The following is a 12,909-nucleotide window of genomic DNA, read 5'->3' as shown; positions in this document are numbered from 1 at the left end:
AAGCCTGTAGCAAAGAGCAGATTTCTCTTAAGAAAGAGCGGAGTACCTCCAAGCCTGTAGCAAAGAGTAGATTTCTCTTAAGAAAGAGTGGAGTTCCTACTAGCCTGTAGCAAAGAGTAGTTTTCTTTCCAGCTTTAAGAAATAGTGAATTTCCTCTTAGCCTGCGTTATGTATTTTCACTTTACTGCTAAGCCTCTTCAGATATATTCCAGTAAGACGATAACTTGACTCAACAAGGATTAAAAGACAAATACCATAACATATTAAGTTTTTCCGTGACGTGATGTCATATACAACTAAACTGTATTCATAAAGTTACGTCTTACTGGACTGAACTATATCGTCCAGATAATAAATATAAACATGTTATTTCACATTTTTACGTGTTTAAATTGTCACTGCGTATTTTTCTGACATCGTGTTCAAAAGTAAATATGAACACTATTACTACATTTTTAACACGTCTCGACTGACTGTCAGTATTTGTTTTGAACAAACTGACAGTAGTAATGCAAATTACATAAGTTATTAATAAAACAGCTATTTTAACCACAGAGAGCTTTCGACAACAGATAACTGTATTTCCATTACATACAGAGAGATTTAGAAAAGGCTTAACATAAAATAATTATTATTTCTTGCGGTTTTAAGAATCATAAAAAGATATTTTTAATATCTGAAGTTCTTGAAGAGACATCTTTGTATCACCTTTCACTCTTTGACGTCTGAAATTCCTCCAGGGGTTATAGCAAAGGTGGCTTCGTTCTCAGGCATATCAGGGCTATATGTGAGAGTAGACATTATGTGGTTAACTTCCGGGAAATAAAACAAATTTATTGGTAGTAGTAATTATTTTTGAAAAATTTGATCACTTATGAAAACCGGTGAAATAGAGCTTACGATTATCATGTGATATCGTGATCATATATATATAGGATAAACTGATATCAGTTTATCTCACCTATCATAAATTTTGGCTATTCTTGTATCTCCTCTTCCTTTCCTCAGGCTAATCCTAGTGGTAGAAGCGTGGGCTAAGATATGACCTCCAACTGGTTTTTTAGGGTCAGCCTGAAAACTGTTATAAAACATGCATTTACGTAATTTTACACATGGACTGATATAACAGTTTTAAACTCTGTAATTAATATTTATAAACTAACCAGATAATCCAACAGTTTCTGAAACTTTAATGATATTTTTAAATCTCCCTGTTGATGGATGTTCATGAGTCCTAATGAATCCTCTGATTGGAAAATATCAAATACACATAAAAGGCTTACGTCATTGTCGCTCCAGGGTCAGCTGTCATCTGGTTGGTAACGAACACTGCAACGTTGTATTCTGTAAAAGAGAACCATCAGGTCATAGCTTTGAGATATCCTAAGATATCCAATAATCATTCGTGAAGCAATCTTAAAATAAACCTAGCTATCTTAGCAGAAGTCAAGCTACTGGAAAAATAAAGACTGAAGCGTGGTTACTATATGAACATGAAACATAAACTAAACGAGATGAGACTATTATTTTAACTTATCTTAAGATGACACGGCTTTTACCTATTTACTTTAGTCAACCTTATCACACCTAATATGTATATTTGTAATTAGAAACCTCGGGGAAAAAACGGCTTCGGTTTGAATTTTGTGAAAAGCTACACCAAAGCTACATGTAGCAGCTGTCCCGAATTTAGCAGTATAAGACTGTTACAATGAAAAGTTAAAAACACTTAACAATGTTTAAGTATTAAAATATCTGTTACTTTAACGTCACTCTCTCCTGTTTCAAGCTGATGTGTTCGGATTAATTTAAGCAAAGTTCGATCGTAAACGTTTATAATGTTCAAACTTATCATAAGAGGCTTTGTATGAGCCTTAACGTTCTACCCTTTAAACATGTTACACATAGTTGTAAGATATATATGTAAAAACGGCTCGTTTGGGTTGATTTTTTTATTTTTTTACGTAGAGGAGCGAACAACGTTTCGACAAGGTGAACCTCAAGATGACCGAAGATGGTCGAAACGTTGTTCGCTCCTCTACGTAAAAAAAAAAAAAGTCTCAACCCAAACGAGTCGTTTTTACATATACATTTTTCTCTACAAGTGGGTTTTCTCGACATCACTGATTATATATAGTTGTGTTTAATGTTCTACCCTATAAACTATATATTCATGTTAAATATAGGACGATACACAGGTACCTAGGTATTGCCAACAAAAGGTCAGGGTTACATACTTATGTAATGTATTATTAGAAAGTAAAGTAAAAATGGCATTTGTTTTTTAGACTGGTGTAGTTCTTTATTACACGAACGTACTTTCAGATATAAGTACTTTGTATATCATTCTTTCCACGAGTAGAACCCGACATGTTAAGCTACCATGATAACGATTATTTCAATGGTTCTAAAAACAACTGTTTCACTGACTTTAGTTCCCCAGTGGTATGTCAGCAGACTTACAACACTAGAAACTGGCTTTTGATACTCATGGTGGGTAAAGTACAGATAGCCCACTGGGTGGCTTTGTATAAACTTCAAACAAACAGATCCCTGACTCTACAAGAGTAGATTATAATTTAGTAAAAGCACATTAACAAAGTTATCCAATATATATGTACAAGCTTTATAATAACTGCTTCATGCCTCTCACCCTCAGATATTTTCTGCAGTTTGGACAACATTTGAGCTAGTTTCTGTTGACGATCTGCTAGTTCTCCTCGACCACTAAAGTCAACTCGGAACAGTGCCATGACGGAGTCGATGACCTAAGTAAAGGTCTGTTTAAACAGAAAGCTAATACTTTCTAATCACTGGAAGTAAGTTACTATGTTACACTAACTGCTTGCATGAAACAATTATATTTTAATTAAATTACTATGTTACACTAACTGCTTACATGAAACAGTTATATTTTAATTAAATTACTATGTTACACTAACTGCTTACATGAAACAGTTATATTTTAATTAAATTACTATGTTACACTAACTGCTTGCATGAAACAGTTACATTTTAATTAAATTACAATGTTACACTAACTGCTTACATGAAACAGTTACATTTTAATTAAATTATTATGTTACACTAACTTCTTGCATGAAACAGTTATATTTTAATTAAATTACTATGTTACACTAACTGCTTGCATGAAACAGTTATATTTTAATTAAATTACTATGTTACACTAACTGCTTACATGAAACAGTTATATTTTAATTAAATTACTATGTTACACTAACTGCTTGCATGAAACAGTTATATTTTAATTAAATTACTATGTTACACTAACTGCTTGCATGAAACAGTTATATTTTAATTAAATTACTATGTTACACTAACTGCTTGCATGAAACAGTTATATTTTAATTAAATTACTATGTTACACTAACTGCTTGCATGAAACAGTTATATTTTAATTAAATTACTATGTTACACTAACTGCTTGCATGAAACAGTTATATTTTAATTGAATTACTATGTTACATTAACTGCTTGCATGAAACAGTTACATTTTAATTAAATTACTATGTTACACTAACTGCTTGCATGAAACAGTTACATTTTAATTGAATTACTATGTTACACTAACTGCTTGCATGAAACAGTTATATTTTAATTGAATTACTATGTTACACTAACTGCTTGCATGAAACAGTTATATTTTAATTAAATTACTATGTTACACTAACTGCTTCCATGAAACAGTTATATTTTAATTAAATTACTATGTTACACTAACTGCTTGCATGAAACAGTTATATTTTAATTAAATTACTATGTTACACTAACTGCTTGCATGAAAGAGTTATATTTTAATTAAATTACTATGTTACACTAACTGCTTGCATGAAACAGTTATATTTTAATGAAATTACATAAGGTTTTAAAACTTGTACTTTATATTATTTTTTCTTTCTTATTCTTATAAATTAAAAATATTATGAGACAAACACGTGGAATGTAATCCATTTCGTACAATCACAAAATTAAGTAATATTTTTATCATTTCAATGCACTTCTCTAGTTAAAGTACGTGATTTTCAACAAATAAAACTCTTTATGTCTCCAACGCCTCTTCTGTTCACTGATAAAAGAATACTTTCTCAAATGGTGACAAATCACCATCGTCATTTGTTTCCATGACATTTACCAATTCTTCCACTAATGACATACTTATCTTTGTTAAAATGGTATAATCCATCTAATGTTTATCCAAGTTGTTAATAATAAATACCCAAATAGTAATATCATTTTAGTAATTTCTCACCAGTAACCTGAAAATGCCTCCTTCTTCGTGAAACTTGGCTGCAACCAGATCCAATATCTCCGACTGGTGTTCACCTTAAACAATAAACTGTCATTATTAAGAAAACCGAAACCCACCTTACGTGACCAGGTTGATACTACATTTAACTTGCCAATGAATCCTAACCAAAATTTGTTTAGGTTAGAATCAAAGATGTTGAAATAAACGTGTATATTCAACAGACATTAGTGGAACTGACTTTCAAATAATATTTATAAACTTAAGTAAGATAGGGACAACTTATACAAGACTTAACACAGCGTAGTTTACAGTACTCTAAATTAATAGTGTCCACTGGAAGTACTGAATATTATTTTTTGCACATTTAACATTCACTAAAGTTCGCAATAACACTGACGTAGAAGACATGAAATACTGGCTCATTTCCAAACTGTTTATTACACTTTAAATTCTATATTGTTCATACATTTCTCACATCCAATCTGATAGCAGGTCTTACAAAACGAATATTGATGGAGAACACATATATTTCCACAATAATGTGTATTTTGTGACGTAACCACACAATGTGGTACAGATCTAAAAGGTATTCTTAGGTGAATCTGTCTTACAGGTGAATTTAATAAACTTTCACATTTCAATTATCTATCTACTCTATTGCGTTACTATTGTAACTTAAGAACCTAAATTTAAAGTCTTAGAAATTGACAGTGACTAAAGTTATTACACTGATATAGAGTAATTCTTATTTCATAAAACAAGGTAAATGACATGGAAGTTAATTATATATATAGCATGTTTATTATTCTATTAAACTTACTACAACATATAATTTTGACCGAAGTTTCTGATAGACTGTAATGCAATAAAGCACTTCAGTTACAAGAACTTAATTATATTAGAAATGAGCTTAGTTTTAAAGATACATCGAACAATAGATTTCTTGCTATGCTTACTAAGTAACATCGGTGATTTAATTTCTTCTGTACCAGTATTACGTATTGTGGTTTATCTTGGACAAGTATCCAGTTTATTATGTTACATATTACAATTCGAAATAGATTGAAACTGTGTTAAACTGTAATTTAAAATTATAAGTTATTTAAATGTCAATGTGTATCAAATTTATAATATTTACCTGTAAGATCGAATTACAAGATTTTCTTTCTTAATGAAATATATTTTAATATGTAAACAGAATACAATTTACAACAACGGTTATAACTAATAGTAGATTTTTTACACACGATGGGAAGGGGATGATTTTTGCAACCACTTATGTGGACTGTTCAATTTACAAATTGGTAATCTCTGATTACGTGAACCTGAAAGCTGTAAACATGCAGTTACAGAGTAATCATGTTGCCACGATACTTGCATGTATACTTAGGCCTACTGAGTGATACTTACGAACTATCGCTTAGATCGAAAAGCTTAGAAGCACGCCTATATTAAAGATGTACATTTCGGCTACTGAAAAATCCTACATCTAGGCCTAATTATGTAATTCGATTAGTAAGAACATGAGAATCACAAGAACAAACACATAATTTGTAGACCTGTGATGCAATAAAACAATTCAACAGACAAAACTGTAGGGGGGATGATTGTATGCACCGTACCCCCCACCTAAAATGAAAGGGGGATATATCCCCCAATCCCCCAGAATCTACGCCCTTGGTTGTAACAATAGTATTAAAAAGTAGACTTATTGTAACAATACAATTGTACAAATAACGACTTATATAGAAAACTTTTATAATCTTAGAAACAGTATTCAGTTTTATGAATTTTTTGATATCTTATCAAAAGTTAACGATGAGTTAATTAATTCTAAGTTAATTAGAGTACAATTCACTTAACAGGGAACTAGTTAACTCTTCGCTAATTACACCTGAAGTTATATAAAACCTTTACAAAAATATTAACATCCGATGCTAATCCGCCGAAGTTAAAGGATTTGTAATGTTTGAAGTCTTTCGACGTTCCTGGTCAATATCTGAAGTTCCAAACGAATAAGCAATAATCACAGTTATATCTGCGAAGGTTTCTAGTATGGCAGCTGTGTCAAATTAACAATATATACCGTCCCTTGTCGCATCACATTGGTTTATAAACATTAAACAGATTCTAAACATTTCAGATAAGGCGACACCACTGACATTTACATACATATATGCATTGTTCATTCTTACATTCGAGAACCTTCTACAACTTTAGTGAATTCCGCAGTGCAGTGAGTGTGTTTTCTTATAGCAAAGCCACATCGGGCTATCTGCTGTGTCCACAAAAAAGAATTGAACCCCGGATCTTAGTATTATAAGTCTGTAGATTTACCGCTGTACAAACGAGGAACTCGCAATACACATTTAACACCATAAATTACGTGTATTTATAAATATATGTTTAACTGACACAAACATCAATATTCAAATAAATATGTAGCAGTTAATCTCTCACACTAACTGCATTTAACTTTTAACCTATTTCCGCCTTGCACTGAACTAACGCTTGTAGTTACATTAACTAATTTGCACTGCACACAGTTTTTCAACCACAGTGAAACAATGCACTAACATGATCTGGAAGTTTCTGTTAGGTTTTATTGTTTTCACTCAACTTTCCAGTGGTCTTCTGTGATTATAAAGAAGGTGACATGTTGTTCTAGACTTTAATGGATCACATCTTACGTATTCTGTCTAATGCTAAAGTAGCATTAGGTAATGTCATACAAATATTCTAGGCCCTTTTCCTTCCAAAGCTTCAAATGTTGAAAATATGACATACTATAGAAAAGAAAGTGCTTTGGTTTTATCGTGTGAGCAGCAGGATAACGAGAAATGTTTCCAATGAAGCTTTAGGCTTCTATACATTGACCACTCCAGTGTGTAAGCGGTTACCAGTAAAACCACAATCAAAATTAACATTTCTGATACAGGGTAAGACACTACTACAACATCAACGTACATCTTGATGGGTAATTAGTATCACACTTATCTTCAGCGTTTGTTAGAACATTGGTCAAAACATAAGGTAGTTTAAAACTTACACATACTAATTTCTTCAGCTTGGATTTATCTCAAAAAATTTTCCCATTGGTCATGTCACTACAAGGATGATTCATCACGTTTGTGTAAGCACCCGTCACCATAATGTTTTGTAGTGTAACTAAAACCTGGTTGTCTTCTTCAGGAGTTTTGTCTCTGATAGACAGCTCGTGAAACAGAACACATTCACATTTTAATAGAGTTTTGGCTTTCATCACCCACAACTGGCTGCTTCGTTTACCATAATTTTTTTTCGTGGTAACTGGAAACTTTCAGAAAGTGTACATAGGTCATCTAATCTTAGGATTTTACCAGGAGAAGGTGGGATAAAAAGAACTTAAACAGGATATCTTTACACCTTTTTTTAAAGACTTCTGCCTTAGAATTGAAAGACGAAAGTTCGTAATAAGTTAAATAAGTCAAAATACGAATATGAAATTAGCATTTAATGAGAGCACTAGGAATTTAATAACAAAAAAACGGCATTACCTAACATTATTATTTTAAGGTTTTAGCTTCCTCACCGGGTATCCTCAGCTAGTCTACATAATTTAGAACTGTAATCACTCTATTCCAATCTACACAGTTGCTTAACTTTGTCGTACCGTAATACCAAATAACTTAATGTAACAAAGCTTAAGTACTCACTCGTAAAAGCCCTTGTATACAAAATGTTCTCCAACATGGCATTATGGTCCAGGTTAAACCGGTCAGCAATATCCTTTAACCTATCAGGTCGACTGGTCAAATGTTAAGGTACAGATACTTTAGTAACTGTGAGTATATTTGTCGTTAGACTTTACTGAACTAAATTGAAAAATTAATTACGATATTTTCAAGGTTTTCAATTGGCTGAATCAGACCCCAACTTAAACTTAAAAATGTTTTGACACTTCACTGAACTTCTTGAAAATAAAAACACACATAAAAACTAGATTTGACGAATAAAAAATTAACATTTTTCAAAATGAAACTACATAGATAAGGGAAATCGTAGTGACTACATTAAGTGGCCTAAACCATGTTTTGAAGAGAAAACACACACACACACACAAAGAAGAAAAGCGTCGAGAAGACCTACTTTAACAAGAAAAAGAATCACGTGATTTCACGCTGTGGGATATAGAAAAACAGAAAACAAACAAGTGTGAAAGTCACAAATCCGATAAAAGTAGTTTCCAGGTGACTTCACGCTGTGGGATATAGAAAAACAGAAAACAAACAAGTGTGAAAGTCACAAATCCGATAAAAGTAGTTTCCAAGTGACTTCACGCTGTGGGATATAGAAAAACAGAAAACAAACAAGTGTGAAAGTCACAAATCCGATAAAAGTAGTTTCCAGGTGACTTCACGATACGAAATATAGAATAAAAGGAAACAAACAAGTGTGAAAGTCACACATGTGATAAAAATAGATGTAGCATCGTAAGTATAAAGACATCCGCTATGCCTCTGGGGACTTTGTGAATACTGAATAATTTACCACTCTACATCTGTACTAATCTTTAATTCGACGGAAAAAGGGAAATAACAAAAGATTTGCTCGTGTTCTGTTTCATTATATCCATTTGTTTATCCGGCAACTTTAACATTTGTGAACAATGTTGAGGTTGTTGTTTTTTATAATTTCTCATGTGATTTTATTCGCATATATTATGACTTTTATCAAAAGGTTCTATAACGTGTCTTCTAAAGCTGTGGGGCCGTCCCCTAGATGAGAGAACGGATAGTATGAGTATATTAACGGATAGTATGAGCATATTAACAGATAGTATGAGTATATTAACAGATAGTATGAGTATAGCAACATTTGAATTGTACCTGAAAGTAGAAGTTTAAAATCAAAGTATTAAAAACTACTGTAAAGTTTACTACTATAATGTAATATAGAAACTACAATTTCTATTAACAGGTGAAAATTAAATATACGATATAAACACAAATAGATTATATACGTAATGAGAAAAATATACAAAACATATGTTCAGAAAGGACTGGAAAAGGAGGAGGGGTGAGGTATAAAAGTTAGCGTAAGCACCAGGAGGAGGGGTGGGGGTAGAAACGTTAGTGTAAGCACCAGGATGAGGGATGGTGTATAAAAGTTAGTGTAAGCACCAGGAGGAGGGGTGGGGTATACACGTTAGTGTAAGCACTAGGAGGAGGGGTGGAGTATAAAAGTTTGTGTAAGCACCAGGAGGAGGGGTGGGGTTTAAAAGTTAGTGTAAGCAGCAGGATGAGGGGTGGTGTATAAAAGTTAGTGTAAGCACCATTATTCTATAAAGTGGCTCTAAAGAAACTCCATTCTTAAAACAACATCTAAATATATATTTCACCAGGTGCACTTTGTGAATTATAAGTTTTATTCAGGAAAGTCCAGACATGTTATATCGGGTTTCAAAATTGCCGCAGTATACCTAACACATTTTTTAATGAAATTATTGTAATCATAATCTCTTCTGGACAGCTGTCAATGAGTCTTCCAACCTCGAGTTTATCAGTTATTTTCAGAATGTAAAAAACGTTTTACACTTAAAACTAAAACCAAACACCTTTTTACACTTAAAACTAAAACCAAACATCGTTTTACACTTAAAACTAAAACCAAACGTTTTACACTTAAAACTAAAACCAAACACCTTTTTACACTTAAAACTATAACAAAACAACTTTTTACACGTAAAACTAAAACGAAACACCTTTTTACACTTACAACTATAACAAAACAATTTCTACACTTAAAACTAAAACCAAACACCTTTTTACACGTAAAACTAAAACGAAACACCTTTTTACACTTACAACTATAACAAAACAATTTTTACACTTAAAACTATAACAAAACAACTTTTTACACGTAAAACTAAAACGAAACACCTTTTTACACTTACAACTATAACAAAACAATTTTTACACTTAAAACTATAACAAAACAACTTTTTACACGTAAAACTAAAACGAAACACCTTTTTACACTTACAACTATAACAAAACAATTTTTACACTTAAAACTAAAACCAAACACCTTTTTACACTTAAAATTATAACAAAACAACTTTTACACGTAAAACTAAAACCAAACACTTTTTTCCACGTAAAACTATAACAAAACAACTTTTTACACTTAAAACCAAAACCAAACAACGTTTTACACTTAAAAATAAAACCAAACACCTTTTTACACTTAAAACTATAACAAAACAACGTTTTACACTTAAAAATAAAACCAAACACCTTTTTATACTTAAAACTATAACAAAACAACTTTTTACACGTAAAACTAAAACGAAACACCTTTTTACACTTAAAACTATACCAAAACAACTTTTTACACGTAAAACTAAAACCAAACAACTTTTTACACTTAAAACTAAAACCAAACAACTTTTTACACATAAAACTAAAACCAAACAACTTATTACACTTAAAATTGAAACCAAATGTTTTTTACACTTAAAACTAGAACAAAATAACTTTTTACACTTAAAACTAAAACCAAACAGGTTTTACACATAAAACTAAAACCAAACAACGTTTTGTCTTTGAAGACTCCGTAAAGCATAAATATATTGGTGCGATGTTTGGAATCTTTCCAGCCATGAAAAAATAAACGTTTATTTATAGGTTTTCCCTTTGAAGATTCCCTACAGCCAAAATTCTATTGGTGCAATGTCTTGGTATCTTTATGGCCACGAAGACAAGAACGTTCACTTCCTCATTCAACCAAAGCAAAACTGATACTATTTACAGTTAAATAATAGTTGCACACCACTTATTTTATTTAAATCACTGACCTCATGTTTTAAAAACAAGAAAACGAAGGTAAATAAAAACAATGTTAATACTTAAAAACAACTGTAACATTTTACTACCATAATCACATAACAAAAAGAAACACAACTAAGTAATATTAAACACTTAACACACACATCTCAATTTACTCATGCCAGCTTACATTAATCTAGTACACATACGACTGTAATATCTTCTGAGCTTACACTCGTTCATTGTTAGCGAACTTATGGCACGCGTTCCCAATGTGGCACGCGAAAACATTTTTCTGGCACAAGGCATGCAGTGCCGCCCCTTGATTCTTTAAACCCTAACGCTAACTCATAATAAATAAATATATATATAATGATTATCATTATTGCTAAATGCAGGAAAAATGATTTTTCTTTCCAACCCGAGAGCAGTGAGAAATGTTCACAGGAGACATTTCATGCCGTTTTGACGCCAGCTTTGCGATTGTTTGAACATGTGGCATCAGATGATACGCTTTTGAATTTCTCGCAGACCCAGTGTACACACCAGTATTTCAGTAAAAATAGAACTAAACTGTTAGTATTGGCTTCGCTTTGCTTATATTTTTCTTCTGTTGTTTCTGAGTGAATATTTAATATTTAGTGATAATAACGGTAAATATACATTTATTTTCTCACAGTAAATATATGTCAAAATTATGTTATTTGACGTGGCATGCGTATATGTTTCATCAGTTAGTTAATTATAGATTTATTTTTATATCAATGACATAAACTGTCACCTGCTGTTTCGATAAGTTAAATTATCGTATTTAAATAATTGGTGACACATTCTTAAATTGTATTTACCCTTTTCAGCTTGTCAGAATGTCAGCTGAACCAGCAAAGTAACAAAAACGTTCAAATCGAAGGAGGAGCAGAGATGTTCAAGAATCGTGGACTGAAAGAGTTGTCACAATCAAAAAGTGTGATAAAGTATTATGTATCTTATAGTGGTGCGCAGGGCTTCCTTTGTAAAGCAGCATTACGAAACTGTTCATAAATGATTTTGTGATAAGAGTAAATAAGAACAAGAATAACACATTTCTCGAGAAAAGTCAACAACAACATGAAGTCAAATGTTTTGATGAAATCTGTTTCAGGTAGTCCAACTTAGTTTCTGCTAGTTTTAAGATTTCAAATATTATTAATCAACAAGAAAAATCACTTAGTGATGAATTTATTTAAGAATCATGACTAGAATGTGCTTCTTTCCGTTTTGACGGTTTTCCAAAAAAATAAATGAATATTCAATGCATTAAGCAATCTACAGTGAGTAGAAACACAGTAAAAGATAAAATATTAAAGATGAAAACACAGCAGAACAACTAACAAAAGATAGTGGTTCATGTAAGTTCCTTTCCATTTCTCTTGATGAGAGCACTGATGTTACATCGTCAGCTAGGCTAGCCATTATTACTGATGAAATTTGCGAAGAACTGGTTGACTAGGCAACGTTAACTGAACATACCACAGGGGCTGAAATATGTAAGGCAGCAGTAAACGAATTATCCAATTGACAGGTTAACCTTTCAAAAATAGTTTCCGTGATAACTGATGGTGCGCCCAGCATAAACAGGTTTTGTAAATCTGTTTGCAAAATGTGTTGGACATTCACTGGTAGGCTTTCATTGTATTATACACGAGGATGCTTTGTATGCAAAAGGTGGTTTTAAGGAGCTTGAAAAAGTGATGAAAACCAAAAAAGTTAAGTTTATTTCTGCGCATGATTTGAAAAAAAAAGACAATTTCAGAATTTACTGAGAGTGGCAGATTCGGTGTACACAGGACT

At 31.9% G+C, this 12,909-nt stretch overlaps 1 protein-coding gene across 1 annotated transcript in view; it reads right to left on the bottom strand.

The window, feature by feature from the left end:
* Positions 1-527: 527 nt before the first annotated feature.
* Positions 528-12,909, bottom strand: part of LOC143226947 (meiotic recombination protein DMC1/LIM15 homolog) — a 43,978-nt gene continuing 31,596 nt past the window's right edge. The window contains exons 2-7 of the mRNA XM_076458502.1: positions 7,966-8,067; positions 4,271-4,344; positions 2,654-2,768; positions 1,284-1,344; positions 962-1,078; positions 528-781 (exon numbers count right to left, since the gene is read on the bottom strand). Coding sequence (XP_076314617.1) covers positions 712-781; positions 962-1,078; positions 1,284-1,344; positions 2,654-2,768; positions 4,271-4,344; positions 7,966-8,067 — 539 coding nt within the window. The 3' untranslated portion in view covers positions 528-711. The remainder of the gene's footprint in view (positions 782-961; positions 1,079-1,283; positions 1,345-2,653; positions 2,769-4,270; positions 4,345-7,965; positions 8,068-12,909) is intronic.

Source organism: Tachypleus tridentatus, chromosome 9 (assembly GCF_004210375.1).
Source record: "Tachypleus tridentatus isolate NWPU-2018 chromosome 9, ASM421037v1, whole genome shotgun sequence".
NCBI classification, from domain to species: Eukaryota; Metazoa; Arthropoda; class Merostomata; order Xiphosura; family Limulidae; genus Tachypleus; species Tachypleus tridentatus.
Note: the sequence above shows the minus strand (reverse complement) of the source record. Positions and strands in the feature narration are given on the sequence as shown.